Below are 14,821 nucleotides of genomic sequence, written 5' to 3'. Positions count from 1 at the left end.
AGGTGAAGACCGACGTCTTCCTTTTTAGTTTTTGAGTTTAGTCTTATAGTATTTTAAGTTTGTAATCTAGTAAACCAGTGTGGATTTATTCATTGATAGAAACTCAAAGCACTTTTGTACGGTAGTGCAAATGGTATAAAAAGTGCAGATAAATGTGTAAATATATACTGTATATTTATTTCTCCGCTCTGGCAGTGAAAAGTTTGCAGGAGCTTTAGAACAAGTAGAACAATTAAACATTGTCTCTGGGCAGAATAAAACCGTGTGGGAGCTGTGAGTACGTACACTAAGAATATATTTATATCCTTTTTCTAATTATACGATTACACACTCTCTATTAGTGTTCATAGTGCAAAAGTTTGTGGACACCTGACCATACGATTCTGTGCTCTTCTGTAATCCCATTCCACAATAAGTCCCAATCAGATGTTATAAAGATCTCCACTCTTCAGAAAAAGATGTTCCACTAGATTTTGTGGAGATTCTTTCAGCCAGTGAATAAAGTCGGGGTCTTGATGTAGATGAGAAGGTGAGGAGGGCTGGGGTGCAGTCAGCACTCGCATTCATCCCAAAGGTGTTCAATAGGGTATGAAGCTCTATAGCACTCTCTGTATATACAGTATTTGTTCTTTATATCTAAATTCATGCTTTTCTTATCATCCAATCTAGAAAATATTGTTTATCCAGAAGCATGGAGCAACAACGTAACACAGGACAGGATACAACGATATAATATTCAATTGTATTTGTTTATACTGCAGCTAGAATTCAGATTATAACCAGTCTGGGCCCCTGAGCAAGGCCCTTAGCTGCCAAGTACTGTAATAATGTAAGTGTAAGTTGGGAAATCATTGGTTATGGGAAGGTTGTGTTAGATACAGTACAGATACAGTATGATGTCAGGAACTGGTTTCAGCATCTGATTTTTTTAAGGTTCTGTTCAGTAAATACACTAAAACAATGTTCTGACACAGGAACACAAACCACTTACCATCGTTCTCATCTCAGGTCCTTCAAAAACCCTGAAAGGACCTCAGATGACACAAGGTTTAGCCACATAATGCATAATGCACAAAGCATGTTCAGATAAGTCCAGCACCCCACCCAGATGCCCATATTAGTATTTTTTTGCTTTGCATTCTGTCAGATCTCGTGACATGTAGTGAAATGGAGTAGTTTGAGAGCAGTGAATGCAGCACTCTGGTCTAGCGTGTCTTACAATTACTTTCCCTGTCTTCTGTTTGAAAGAACAACTTCAACCCTTCAGCTAGGGCTCAGGAGTTTTATTGATTTCAGTAAGCGATTGAAATGCACGTAGGAAATGTCTACCTCCTGCTCCATCTGGAGATAATTATAATTATAATGTAAACAAAATACTTTGCAATCTGTGGATGCTGGAAACTTGTGACCTCGTGTCCTTTTCATTACTTATCAGCTGATATTTCATTGATCCTGCATAATCAATTAAATCCTTCACCTTCAAACGTTTTACTTTTTCATCAAATTAAACAATTTAAACGTGGTTGTATTTAATATCTTCAGATCACTCCGTCTAACCTGCCAAGCTTGTGATTCCCTGCCAAGTTTCTAAATGAGTGGGTTTGCTTCGTATTTTCAGAACCTCGGTAAGAAATATCTGCTCAGATTCTTCTGTGAGATCGTCTATTAAACAAGTCTCATTCGTCTAAACTAAATGAGCCTGGATAATCTGTGCACAGGAATTTGTTGTTTGTATGTTTCAGCATGTGGTGGTGTCTTACAGTAAATGAGAAGAATTTGAGGGGGTAGACTTCCAGCTGGTTGACTCTCACACTGGGGCCCCACATGTCTTCTGGGCTTCTGGGGCATGAAAATGCCCTGAGCCAAGACAGAGGTGTCCATGGTGACTAAGTGTCCAGTGGGGCCGCATTCCCGACTGAATGGTTTTGTAAGAAAAGCCTCCAGAGCTCGTGCACCTCTTGCTGAGGTTTTTTCAGTGGACTTGAGCTGCGGGATTTATTTCTACCTTCTTTCGAACAGGTCTTATCCTCGTCTTTCATGGACAAGTTTGTTACTTATGGATCCTGTTAGAAGTTAGAAGAGAAAACTTGGGGGCACTTTAGTGCCTGGACGGCAAGTGAGATCATGATTTTTTCCACTGTGGTTGCCTGAGGGTGTCGTCTACTCATTCCATTTGAATGTGCTGCTTGATCATTTTTGAAGCAGGTTGAAAAGAACCTGGAGTGGTGGAGGTACATGCTGGAGAGAAGGAGAAGGAAAGTCAGTAGGAGTAAGTACATGTGGACATGTGGGCGAATAAGATGGCGGGCAGTGAAGTGGAGTGAAGGTGGATGAGTTTAAGTTCTTTGGTGGAGAAGAGTGGATTTGTGACAGATTGTCTGCAAGAATGAAAGGGAAAGACTGTGGTGAGGCCTGTAATGTTGTACGGTTTAGATGTAGTGGCTTTGCCAGAAAGACAGGAGGCAAAGATGAAGATGCTGAGATTTTCATCAGGAGTGATGAGGATGGACAGGATTGGAAACGAGGTTATTAGAGAAAAGGATTTTTTTGAAGACACAGTGATTGAGATGGTTTAGTTTAGAGACTTGGGGTATATCAGGAGAAGAATGCTGAAGATGGAAGAAGGCCAAGTAGGAGGTTTATGGATGTGGTGAGGGAGACAACAGGAGCAGCTAAAAGAAGTGGTTTCATTTCTGAAAAATGGTGACAATGGTCCAAAACAGGGCAGTGAGGAGCTGTTCTGCATCATGACCAGAATAATTGTCTATGACCAATTATAAATGTTCTTTGAAGCCACAGAGGTTGTTTTGTACATGGAAAGATCATGATCACTATGACTATCTTGACTCAGTTTATTGGTTATCATTAAGTTGGAGCACAAATACCGGAATAATTCCCATTTAACAATATTTTTGTCCCAAAGAACCCAACAAGATAACCTCTGGAATTGTCTCTGGAATGCAGACAGAGTTTGACTGGCAGGAATGAGCCTCATGAAGTGTACCGGATGTTGTGAGATGCTTGAGCAGCATTAAATTGCAGTTCCTCATTCATACGCAGTATTGCTGTGGTCGAAATAATTACGAGGTGGTGTCAAAAGGTTTGGACATGAGCTCTGTTTACAAAAAAGTACTTTATTTGTCTACATTTCCAAACTATCACCTTCTAAGTAATCTCCTTGCACAGCAGTACAGAGCTCGTGTCGAGAGGCCGTGTGGATTGTTCTCCAATGATCATCATGCACGAGTTGCCAAACGGTTGAGCTTCGTTTAAGGTCTTCCTGATCTCTCGTCATCTTCAGGTGATATTTTTCTGCTCTTGAAGCGCACATGCCGCTCAAAACACCTCAAACAACTCTGCAGCGTCGCCGTATGTCAGACGGATGTCAAGCGTTTGCTCTTTGTTCTCTTTCTAACAGTGAGGACATACAACAATAACTGTAGAAATCACTGGGGTTGATTGAAGTTTCTACAGCACTGGGCACCAAATAGAGAAAAAAATCAGTCCAATGCACACCTCTAGCCTCTGTTCTGTAGTGAATTAAACACCGACTCTCATGGTGGCTGGTGATGGATGTAATATGACGTGAACTGGAATGAATTTTTCTTATGTTCAGCATATTTATTCCACCTTTTTAATCTTTGAGCAGAGCAATCTGTCCAATAGAAATGTTTTTTTTGTTGAAACAATCAGAGCATAAAGAATAAAACACCTGTTTCTGAGACGTGTTTGGATGCTCTTTATTAGGGATAAATGCACCAGGCTGCATATTATTTATAATAGTGTTGTACGTTCTGTAGCCTGCACTGTATTTGTAACATATTTTATTTTCTATGTGAAGCAGGTTGCACGTTTGAGGAGGATTCGAACACCGACCTGTGCGAGTACGGACAAGAACAGGAGGATGACTTTGACTGGCAGTTGGTGCGAACCTCCAGCTGGCCCTCAGTGCCCTCTGACCTCACATGGGGTGAGTTCTAGAGAATGAGCCTCTTTCAGTCTTGCCACCTGTTTCCACAATGCTTCTCTCTGTGTGGGGCATCTGATGCTCCAGTCTCAGGAACAGGGCTGGATGTTGCCCAGGTGCCAAATATGTGCCATGGTGCAAAATAAAGGAGTGTACTTTAATATCTGTTTAGATAATTGATTATTCCTGGTTTGTCAAAATGAACACATTAATTATGCTTCAACTCAACTTCATTTTAACGGCACTAATTTTATTAACGTGCAATTAATGTAGCGTGCGTTGGTGTTTGACAATTTTATTAAAAATATCAATAAATAAAAACAAAAGAGGCAAAATTAAAACACAACACACGTTTATTCACAATGTCCTTTCTTTACTCAGATATCAAAAACAAATAAACTTTGATCACTAAACTTTTGTTTTACTGATGCACCAAAATCCGCCATAATGCACAAATCCGGCAAATAAAACCGTCCGTGTGGAAACATAGCAAAAGTTCCGATCGATTGATGATTATTCGATTAATCATGATTAAATATTTGAACCAATTGACTGCTCTACTATAAATAGATTACTCCTGAATTAGTTCTTATTATGTGAGCGTTCTGGACGATTACCGCATTTTTCGGACTATAAGCCGCTACTTTTTTCCCACGTTTTGAACTCCGCGGCTTAAACAACGAAGCGGCTTATTTATGAATTTTTCCTGGGTTTTTCCCGGTTTCACAAACTTCAAGCCAAAAAACTGAACCCCATAACATTAGACCAATAAAATTTCCAAATGGAAACGAAAAAACGCACCTCACCTGTGTTCTGAGCTGCACGGCATCAGGAGAAAAAACGTTTTTCTTAAACGCACGACGATGCCAAAAGATAAACTCCCGAGAGAAATAGTTGTGAAAGGAAGGAGGAAGACAGTGAACTATGACTTTCTTGGTCGGCTACTGTTTAGATACAAGCCGTTGTAACGCGTTGAGTCTGGGTGAAGGGAGAGCTCTCTAACTCCAGTTACAACAGAAATCATATAAGCACAGACAGGTTTCCAAAACCCGTGCTTTTTATTATTCTTGGCAACAGCGTTACGGGTTAGTCAAAGAAACTTAGAAATGAGCATCCGAAAATAATGACATAATCCTCGGTCTCCACACATGCAATAATACCGGGAAAATGCAGTGGAATGCTATTCCCAAAATACCGCTCTGCTCCTAAAGGAAGCGCAACATATTTCACCCGTTACACCATGTGTAACGTGTCTTTCGTTAAAGCCTGTGTAAAGTTCATTAGTGTAGCGGCTTATTTATGTTTAAAAATAAAAATATTTGTCAAATTCAGTGGGTGCGGTTTATATATGGGTGCGCTTAATAGTCCGGAAATTACGGTATGCCATCATCATCAGTGTGTCTGCAGTCTGAATGTAAGCTTATGTTCACTATCTGAACCATATAAGAGAAACAAAAACCTCGTTTGAATGTAAAGACGAGTGTTTCAGCGAGTCAGCAGTTTCCTTTGTTGTATTTATTGTTAGTAGGACTCACTGTTTATTCTCTGAGTCAAAAGAAGCTTGTCCTTTGCTCCATGACAGTTGTTTGCTCTTCAGCCGGTTTCCCTCCAGTCTCAGGAGCTCAGCAGGAACCCGTGCTGATTACATTTCCACCTATTCTGCTGAGGCGCAAAAAAAGTGCGATTCTTATGAGCCTTTTGGGGATCCGAACACCCACACACACAAACACACTTTCACACTGCTTGATTGGTGTCCTCTCTTTTTGTCAAGGCCTATTGTCTGGCTTTATACAAGACCTCCAGGAACCTGCAATCATTAGACGAGGCAGAGAAGATAAGCTGGCAGATAGTCACTCCTCTTCTCTGTGTATTATTTGTGTTTACATTTCAAGTGTTTTTTTTGTTCCTGGGGCTTTTTTTTCCTCTGTAGAGGTTCTTGGTTTGGTCAAAAGAGCATGCAGAGATGCTCACCAGATCTTAAAAGCTGACCACTAACACATTCTTGTGTGTTCAATTCCTTGAAAGCTTCTAATGAGATACCAAATGAGACAATAGCTTAGTGCACTGGGTGCTCCTGGGTCAATAGTATTGATCTTCAGTGAGATACTGCTGTCATGTGAATGAGGTGGAACTGCAGGGAGGAAAGAAATAGTACAGAGACAGAGATGTTCCCACGTCTGTATTCACTTTTACTGCTAAGTGTGCTTAGAGTGAAACAATAGGTGTAACAGTTATCAGGCTCGGATACAAGCCTCTTTATTTGATGGTGTTCAGGAAATGAATAGAGAGAGAACATTCAGCTTTACAATCCTTTCCCCAGCCTTTTTATCCAATTAACACAATCAGCTACCAAATGAATTCAATTAATTCTCCCAAAGATTGTCCACAATCTACCATCATTATTACTATACTTTGAGGTTCTGAGAAGGCTTTCCAGCTTTCCACTACATTTTGGAGCTTGGCTGTGGGATCATCTTGACGATGTGAGGTCTGGGGTTCAGTCGGTTTTTCAATTCATAAACAGTTGTTTGAAATGTTTGTCCACAATGTATTTAAACAAAAGCCAATATTTGAATTATGAATAATGCATCTGTTTAATTTGACGGTCCAAACTTTGATTGGTGATGTCGATATTTTTATTATAGAAATCCTACATCTTCAGCAGCATCACTTTAAGTGTTCAAGAAAATGTGTTTTGGTGAAATTTCAAGCACAATAAAAGCAAGAGAACAAGAAATTGCTTTTTATATGAGAGGCTCAGAGAGTATATAGTATGTGTGTTTATTTTATGAGGAGCTTCATGCAGGGGATTGAAGGCAGGGTGAGATGTTGTGTTTGCAGATTAATGCCACTCAGATTCTCGAGTTCTGCTCTTTTTGTTGTGTTCCAAATATACTTAAATATCAAACACGGTCCACACTGTGTCATCTGATGATATATTCCTGTGATTTCCACTCACTTACGACTTTCATTGAGCCAGAAATGCAAATTAAACCATAATAATGCTGATTAAAAAAAAAGAAAAGAAGTGAGAATAATAATTAAAAAAAAACAACAAAAGGCATAATGGCATGTTAACATATGCTCATTAAACTCTCATGGCTCTCGCTCATTTGAATGAGACTGAGGTCGGCATGTTTGATGTTGAAGTATAATAAAAGGAGCTGCTAAACTCCTGGTCTCTCGGTTTTTTAAGAAACATCGAGTATAATCGTAAAACCCAAGGACTCAATATGCATTAATAGTGCAATTAACTCGGCTCCTATATTGAAGGAGGAAAACTTTATTGATGTAACCTTTGAAGTCACCGGAAATCATTAAAGGCGCAAATTACACAGGGTCTTATTCAGAGTTGCAGCGTCTGCGACTTAAGGTAAGTCAATTAAAATACGATAAAGTTAAGGCAGTAAAAGTTCCACGTATTCAGAGTCGGGTTCTGAACTTTTTTTTTTGGGCATGACTTTTATTTTTTATTATCATCCAGGCCAGATTTTATTCAGTCAAGGTGTACGACCGGTTTCAGTTATAATTATTTGTTGGGCGCATCTAACAATAGACATTGTTGTGAAGCAGCTTTATAGAGATAACGCAGTCATAAAGTCGCATCAATGAATTTATAAATGTGTTCCTTTTAATTTTAAGTTTATTCCTAATGAGAGAGCCACGATACTTTTGTGCGTTTGTGATCCATGAGAGGTTGGGTCATGTGCTTAGCTGATAGAATTGAAGTTTAGTTATCAACCAGGCTTCTTCTCCCCGTATACACAGATAAAAAAGTAGGTTTCTTTCTCAGAATTTTGGCCTCCCATCAACACATATGCTGTATTTTGGGTCACTGATTATAAATCTTTTTGAAACCACCCTCCAAGGTGAAGCATGAGAAACTGTGGTTAAGGCTTTGGGCTGCTGTCAAGCTGCCACTGCTGTGTCCTTTAAGCAAATCCTTTAATCCCCAACTGCTCCAGTTGTGTACTGCCTCCATTAAAAGTCACTTTGAACAAAAGCGTCAGGCAAACAGAACAATTCACCATGTGTTTTCTTTTAAAACCTGCTCTTGTCCTTGATTGGTCCAAATGGAAGCAGCATTGGGAGCAGCTGAAAGTGTATCCATATCAACTGCTTTACTGTTTTTAATTGTGATCTTTATTATCTGAATAAATGAACACTACATCTAACATGACTTTCTGCTGGATTGATGCTCAAAATACACTCTATATCCAAACGTTTATAAACACTTGACCTTCATATGTGTTTATTAAACACCTCCTATTTATTTCACCCAATTACACTCATAATAATCTTCTTACAATGATTTCCATTAGACATTCTAGTGAAACGCCTGGTCTGGGCTTCATCCAGTGTTCCACACCTTTTTCCAGATATCTTCACTGTAGGTGAGTTGGTCAAGGCTCCGTCAAGACACTTGAGTTCTGACCGTGACATTATGGAGATCTCTTTGTTCACATGGGGACAATGTCTTGCTGGAGCAATTTTTGTGTGTCTTAGTTCCAGAGAAGGGAAACCGAAGGTACAATTTTACTGTATTTAAAGGTCCTGTACAATTGTGTACTTGTGGATATAGTTTGGTTAAGACCCATGCAGTATATGAGTGCCATCAAATCTGAAATGATGTTGAATGATAAATAAAATGATGCTTAATGACTTTATTGGAATTAGAAATAGTAACAAAGTAACTGTAACACAAATAACAATGTAACAAAGTAACAAAATAACAAAGTAACAGAATAACAATGTAACAAAGTTAGCAACAAAGATACAGAGTAACAGTAACCTGAGTAACAAAGTAACAGTGGATACAGAGTGAGACTTAAATACATTTACAGTACAATTATGGGTGACAGGGAACAGGTGTGAATAATCACACACACACACACACACACACACACACACACACACACACACACACACACACACACACACTCCTGAATGCCTGAAAGGAATCAAATTGACAGCAATTTTGAGAGATTCATAAATGGAGGAATGATTGTTACTGAAAAATGGTCCATTATATGAACTGTGGATTTTAGGTTCAGATTCAATTTACAGTACTCTCTCTCTCTCTCTCTCTCTCTCACACACACACACACACACACACACACACACACACACACACACACACACACACACAAACACTCTCTTTCTCTCTCTCTCTCTCACACACACACACACACACACACACACTCTCTCTCTCTCTCTCTCTCTCTCTCTCTCTCACACACACACACACACACACACACACACACACACACACACACACACACACACACACACACAAACACTCTTTCTCTCTCTCTCTCTCTCTCTCTCTCTCTCTCACACACACACACACACACACACACACACACACACACAAACACTCTCTCTCTCTCTCTCTCTCTCTCTCTCTCTCTCTCTCTCTCTCTCTCACTCCCACACACACACACACACACACACACACACACACACACACACACACACACACACACACACCTGTAAGATGCTATTTTTGCTATAACTCTTTTTTTCACAAGGTTTATTGATTTGGTTGGCCAGTCACTTACTGCCTCCCACACCCCCACTACCCCCACCCCTCTTTTCCCCACCCTCAATTTCTCAGATGCGATTCCTGAGTCGCTGATCTAATTATCAGAACCCATAAGTGCAACACATAAGCTCAATTCTGGCAACAGCAGCAACATTTCTCACACTACCACCTGTGCAGAAGGAACTTAAACATTCAGAACATTAGCCTCATACATCTAAGCTCAGTCAGTGGGTACGACAGTGTCTCCAGCAGCGTTGCGAAGCTGTACAAACAAATAAACAACAAACGTTAAACATTGCATGCGTTTTTTTGTGCAGAAATCTCTTGTTATAATTGCATTCCATCTTTATTTACACGCAGTATAAACGGCCGATTTCGAAATCGACATAATCATTCCCCGGATCTCTCTCAAGCTTCTGTAGATACTTTACTTCATTCCAATGCAACAGATTCAATGCTCCAAAACGTCATCATACACTATGCAGTATTGCGTGACCTCATCAAATATGTTCACTCAACAGTAATAACTCATAATCTCACTATCTGGTGTCATGCAGAAAACGATCACTCATACGATATCTCAGCTACAGGTGAGTTTTTCCACAGCGTCGTAGCCTCTGGCTAGCTCATTAGGGATCTAAATCTATTTAAGGGTTTCTGTAAAGCTGCTTTGTTGCAGCGTCTGTTGGTAAAAAGTGCTTTATAAAGAAAAAATGAATCGGATTGAATTGAAATTTTTATGAAAAGAGTCTCGAGTGTTTTGCAAAGGTCAGATGGTGAGAGTTTTCTGCTTCAGGACAGAGGACTTTCAGGTTTCTCAGTAATTTTGAAGGAGAGAGAAAGAAAATAATAACAAGATTGCAAGCTTTTGTTGAGAAATTTATATGAGAAACTTTACTCAGCATCGCAACAGCGGAATCATTAGACATTTGTACGTTTATTAAGCATTAATTTGAGTAGAATTGTGATTAATCTCAGGAGTGTTTACTGTTGTTTACTGGTTAACTGCACACTGCCATAAACATTTTCTGTGTATGTGTATATATAGGTATATATGTATATGTATGTATATATACATATATATTTAGATATCTTTATATCTTTATTTATCTGCCTTCTTTTTCTTACTATATTTTTCTTTTTGTTATTTTGTTATTATATTTATATTTTTATTCCCCTTTTTACCTTATTTTATTCCCTCATGCCGGACCGTCGTTAAAAGCATTTCACTGCATGTCGTACCCTGTATGTATGTGTATGTGACAAATAAAATTTGATTTGATTTGATTTGATTTGATAAGTCAATCTTTAGTAAAAGTGGTGTAAAAAAAACAACTTTTAATTAAAACAGTAACACACGCATCACAGGCAAACAAAACAAGAGATGTTTATAATCTGGGTTTTGGGAAAAGAGAAAATCGTATAAATATGTAATTAGGATGAGGAGGAGGTTGAGGGAATATGTAAATGAAGGATGAGAAGTAGAGGATGAATCTCGTAGAAATATGTCAATAGTCAAAGTAGAAAAAGTGCAGTTTTTGGATTTGAACTTGAACTTGCTGACTTGTGCCATTGCTGTTTGAGATGTTCCTCTCGAGAGCTCTTATGACGTGCTGACTGACTGCAAGAATTGATTTTGATGAAGTTACATTTTTATGTCAAGTGATAGCAAAGACTATTAGATTTCTGGTTACGTTGCTAACTTGCTAGCCTGTAGTGAGCAGGAATTGGTATTTTAATAGTATTTATATGATAACTAGCTCAAATAAATCGACAATACAAATCCAAAGCTTCTGTGATCATTCTAAATATTGAGGAGAATAACTGTATTATTTATTTTAATATTTGTTAATCGTATATTTGATTTGATCCACCCTGCGAGTGCGTCCGCTCAGAGAAGAGCTCTGAGTTCCGACTCCTTCCACAGCAATTAGTCATCTTACTAATTCTAATCGCAGGTGTGGAAGAGGAATAAAACTCTATGGGAGGTTAAATAAAAAAATTATCCATGAATAATGAATATTGTTTTTACTGTGGATTCCTTTGCTGCAACAGCACACACCCTGTCATGTTTTATTCCCTTCCTGATAAGAGTTGGTGAGCAGCGAACCATCGTCTGATGTAATTTAGCATGTCTTGTCTCACCACTCATTTTCCATAATCAGTAATTAGAGCGGTGCAAAAGGCCCCAAGAAATCAAGAAGACAGTGTGTTTTGTGGAGGCCAGTGGTCTGGTGACACTATTTCAGAAGATTGCAGCACATGTCGTAATGTTCGCTGTGACTCGATGATGTTCTCGTCACCTCAGACTTGTTTATTAGAGATCTAAATCTGCATCCTACAGTCATTTTGCATTTCTGTTCATCTACCAAAGATGTGTACGCTACAGTAAGAACGATCCAGAGCATCACTTTGCTCAGGTTGAATCCTGCAATATTTCTATACAAAGATGTGTGTGAAGCTTCACGTCTTACTTCCTATCAAACATAGATATGAATTATATAAAGGAAACACACCACTCACCAGAAATCTCCACATCATGTACAGATGCTTTACTGCACACACACACCAGCTCAGAATCTTCTCTATATCTGGAGGAGATGATGTTCAGATAGATGGTGCGATTTTCAGCGTTCTGATCTTCTGAATCTAATATAATGGTTTGCACATTCCTTTCTGCATTCATGTGCACTTACGCTTTTTCTATTGGCAGCAGTGTCCTTGAGAAGTGACTCAGAGAGAACATGCAGGTCACACACACCATTGCTTTTGTATAAACGTTGCAATTGTTAAACAAAGTGGCGACACACACAACCCCTTTTACACTTTCAATTATTTTTAATGACTGCCTATAAGTCAGGGTCAACTTCATCTCAGGAGGACACCAAAGGGCTGCATTCACTCCACATATCTATGTTTTTGGGATATGGGTTATTTCCAGTTTCTGCTTGTCCACATGTTCTCGCTTCTCTTGCGTTCCAGTTTCTCTCTGTCTTGTTGTTTCTGGTTCTGGCTCTTTAATTGATTTGCTTTGATTAATCTTTTCATTTGAATTAAACAGTTTGTTTGCAAACACAATGTTTTGGCTGATGTGTATTACAGACCTGCTTCATATACAGTTCCTAACATGTTCTTCCCTTTTGTGCTATTTGTAATAAGAGAAGGAGAAGCTAGAGGTTCTTTTCTGATGAAACCGGTGGCATAAATAGAGATATCTACTGGGCATCGCTATAGTGAGACATCTATTGTGAAAAACCAACATTTGTTCTTCTTTAATAATAATCTTCACCAAGAGAGACAAAAAGCCTTCTTCTTGATCTGTCCAGTGATAGACCGAGACTTCAGAGTAGACAGCTTTCTTCTGTGTTGTCCTCTGTTGTTTGTGTAAAATGGCTTTTGCTATTAGCTGATTGCATTTCTGCTGTACGTCTGCTGTACCGGTGATAAATTAGCATTATACTTCAAGTCTTTTATCACCGCTTTCAAGATCAGCAGGATGTCCTGAAAGCTCCTGCCCTCGGTATTCTGTCTCTTCCACTTACTTTCCAACAGGAGACGTGTCAATCTACTCAAGTGGAAGGTGTGGATATTCAATCTCTCTTCTCTTAGCAATGTTCTAGCACCTCACACCTATTGTTCAGTTGTTCATGTTCGTGTCTCTTGTTAGCTCTCATCACTCAAAAGTTCCTCAGAAGCTTATTTGAATTGTCACTACTGTTTCACTCCAACATGGCTGATGGTTCCTTTTAATGTCTCTGAAATAAAACAGCACATAATTGAATTTTGTGGATTCAGAATGGCAAAGGAAGGTCTAAACACTTTCTTGTACGAGGTGGTATCAGAAAGTTACGAGACTAGTTACATACCAACAGATAGCAGCACAAGGCTGCACGCAGAGTCACAGGGAGCACCGATCTTCATAATTCAATGTGCCAAAAGACATTGTTCTGTGTACATCGGGATCTGGTGCTGTTCTGACCACTTGTGCGATTTCATCACGAACAGCAAGTAAGAACAAAGAACAAACGTGAAATTTTGCGTGAAACTGGGGAATCTGCCAAGAGTGGAAGAACATCACTGGAAGACGATGAGAGATCAAAAAGACCTTCGATAAGCTCAGCCCCCGAAAACCGTCCGGCAAATCGTTCATGATGATCGTCGGTGAACGATCCAAAACATCGCTGCCATTGTCGGTGTGTCAAACGAAACAGTCCTCGTAAAACAGGTCTACACATGATACATTTGGTGTTTTATTGTACCACCGTATGGTAGAGTTCTCCACACTAAAAGGTCAGTCGCTCTGGAGAAACACTTCCAACAGGAAGTGGCTATATCTCGCTATCTTTGTCTCGCTATTTTCTCTATCTAATTGTCTCTGTGTCTCTTTTAGTAAATGTCTCTGTCTCACTGTATATGTCTCTCTCTTGCTGTCTCTCTATTTGTTTCTCACTCTTTCTAAAGCTGTGTCTGTGTCTCTTTGTCTTTGTCTCTGTCTTTCCTGCTTATTTACATGTCTAACAAAGTTTTGAAGTAATGCCATTAGTGATCTATGATGAAAGACTTTCCTGGTTTGATTCTTACCTCTAGTTTCATATTGAACATTATAAGAAGTTTTTAAAAACAGAACAATAAAAGGTCATTAAAATTGGTTGCTGGTAAATCATGGTATATCAGTGGTGCAGGTGTTGGAGATGTGGTTCTTGTACCTGAGTCACTTCTCATAGACTTTGAGTTACTGAGAGAATGAACAGGAAGGAGAAATTTTGACCCTCTACCATCATGATCTAAGAGAAAACACTGGTCTCTAACTATAGAAAAGCCAAGAGTCCAATAAGCAAAGGCTTGTTTGCCCCCCCTGTCGTAGTGTAGTGGTTAGTGAAGCGGTCGCTGCTATCTGACTCACCCGGTTCAATTCCTACCCCTTAGCTTTCCTTTAAATTGTTTCAAAAGTTTTTAAAAAGAACCAAAAAAGGTCCTAAAAATCAGCTTCTTGCAGGAGATCCTGTGGCTCAATTGGAAGAGCTTTGCCTCTGGGTTGAGAGGTTGCCGGTTCAAACCCCGGCCAGGACTCTAAGTTAAGAGTGTGGAAGGTGTCAGGAATGGCTGCGTGGAAGGTTGGATGTGGATGGTTTCGGAGGGCGTATCCTGAAGCAGGGGGGCAATATCCGGGCATCTGCCCCCCCAGCGTCTGAGAAGCTGAAAACAGGGGGTTATGAAGCAAAAACCTCCAAAAAACTATCGACTTAGTTTTGCATATATAGGGAAAAATTCTGCCAAAAACCTATCACCCTCACTTTTTCTGAGGCAGT

At 39.4% G+C, this 14,821-nt stretch overlaps 1 protein-coding gene across 5 annotated transcripts in view; it reads left to right on the top strand.

The window, feature by feature from the left end:
• ptprua (protein tyrosine phosphatase receptor type Ua) overlaps positions 1-14,821 on the top strand; it is a 158,098-nt gene that overhangs the window by 36,458 nt on the left and 106,819 nt on the right. For 4 of the 5 annotated variants that reach the window (XM_046844202.1, XM_046844201.1, XM_046844200.1 and 1 more), the window contains exon 2: positions 3,842-3,970. In XM_046844202.1, the coding sequence (XP_046700158.1) occupies positions 3,842-3,970 (129 nt within the window). The remainder of the gene's footprint in view (positions 1-3,841; positions 3,971-14,821) is intronic. The other variant, XM_046844199.1, reaches the window with a different exon arrangement.

The sequence above is a fragment of the Silurus meridionalis genome, chromosome 29, assembly GCF_014805685.1.
Source record: "Silurus meridionalis isolate SWU-2019-XX chromosome 29, ASM1480568v1, whole genome shotgun sequence".
Classification (NCBI taxonomy): domain Eukaryota; kingdom Metazoa; phylum Chordata; class Actinopteri; order Siluriformes; family Siluridae; genus Silurus; species Silurus meridionalis.
The sequence above is the reverse complement of the archived record's forward strand: the minus strand, read 5'-3'. Positions and strand labels throughout refer to the sequence as shown.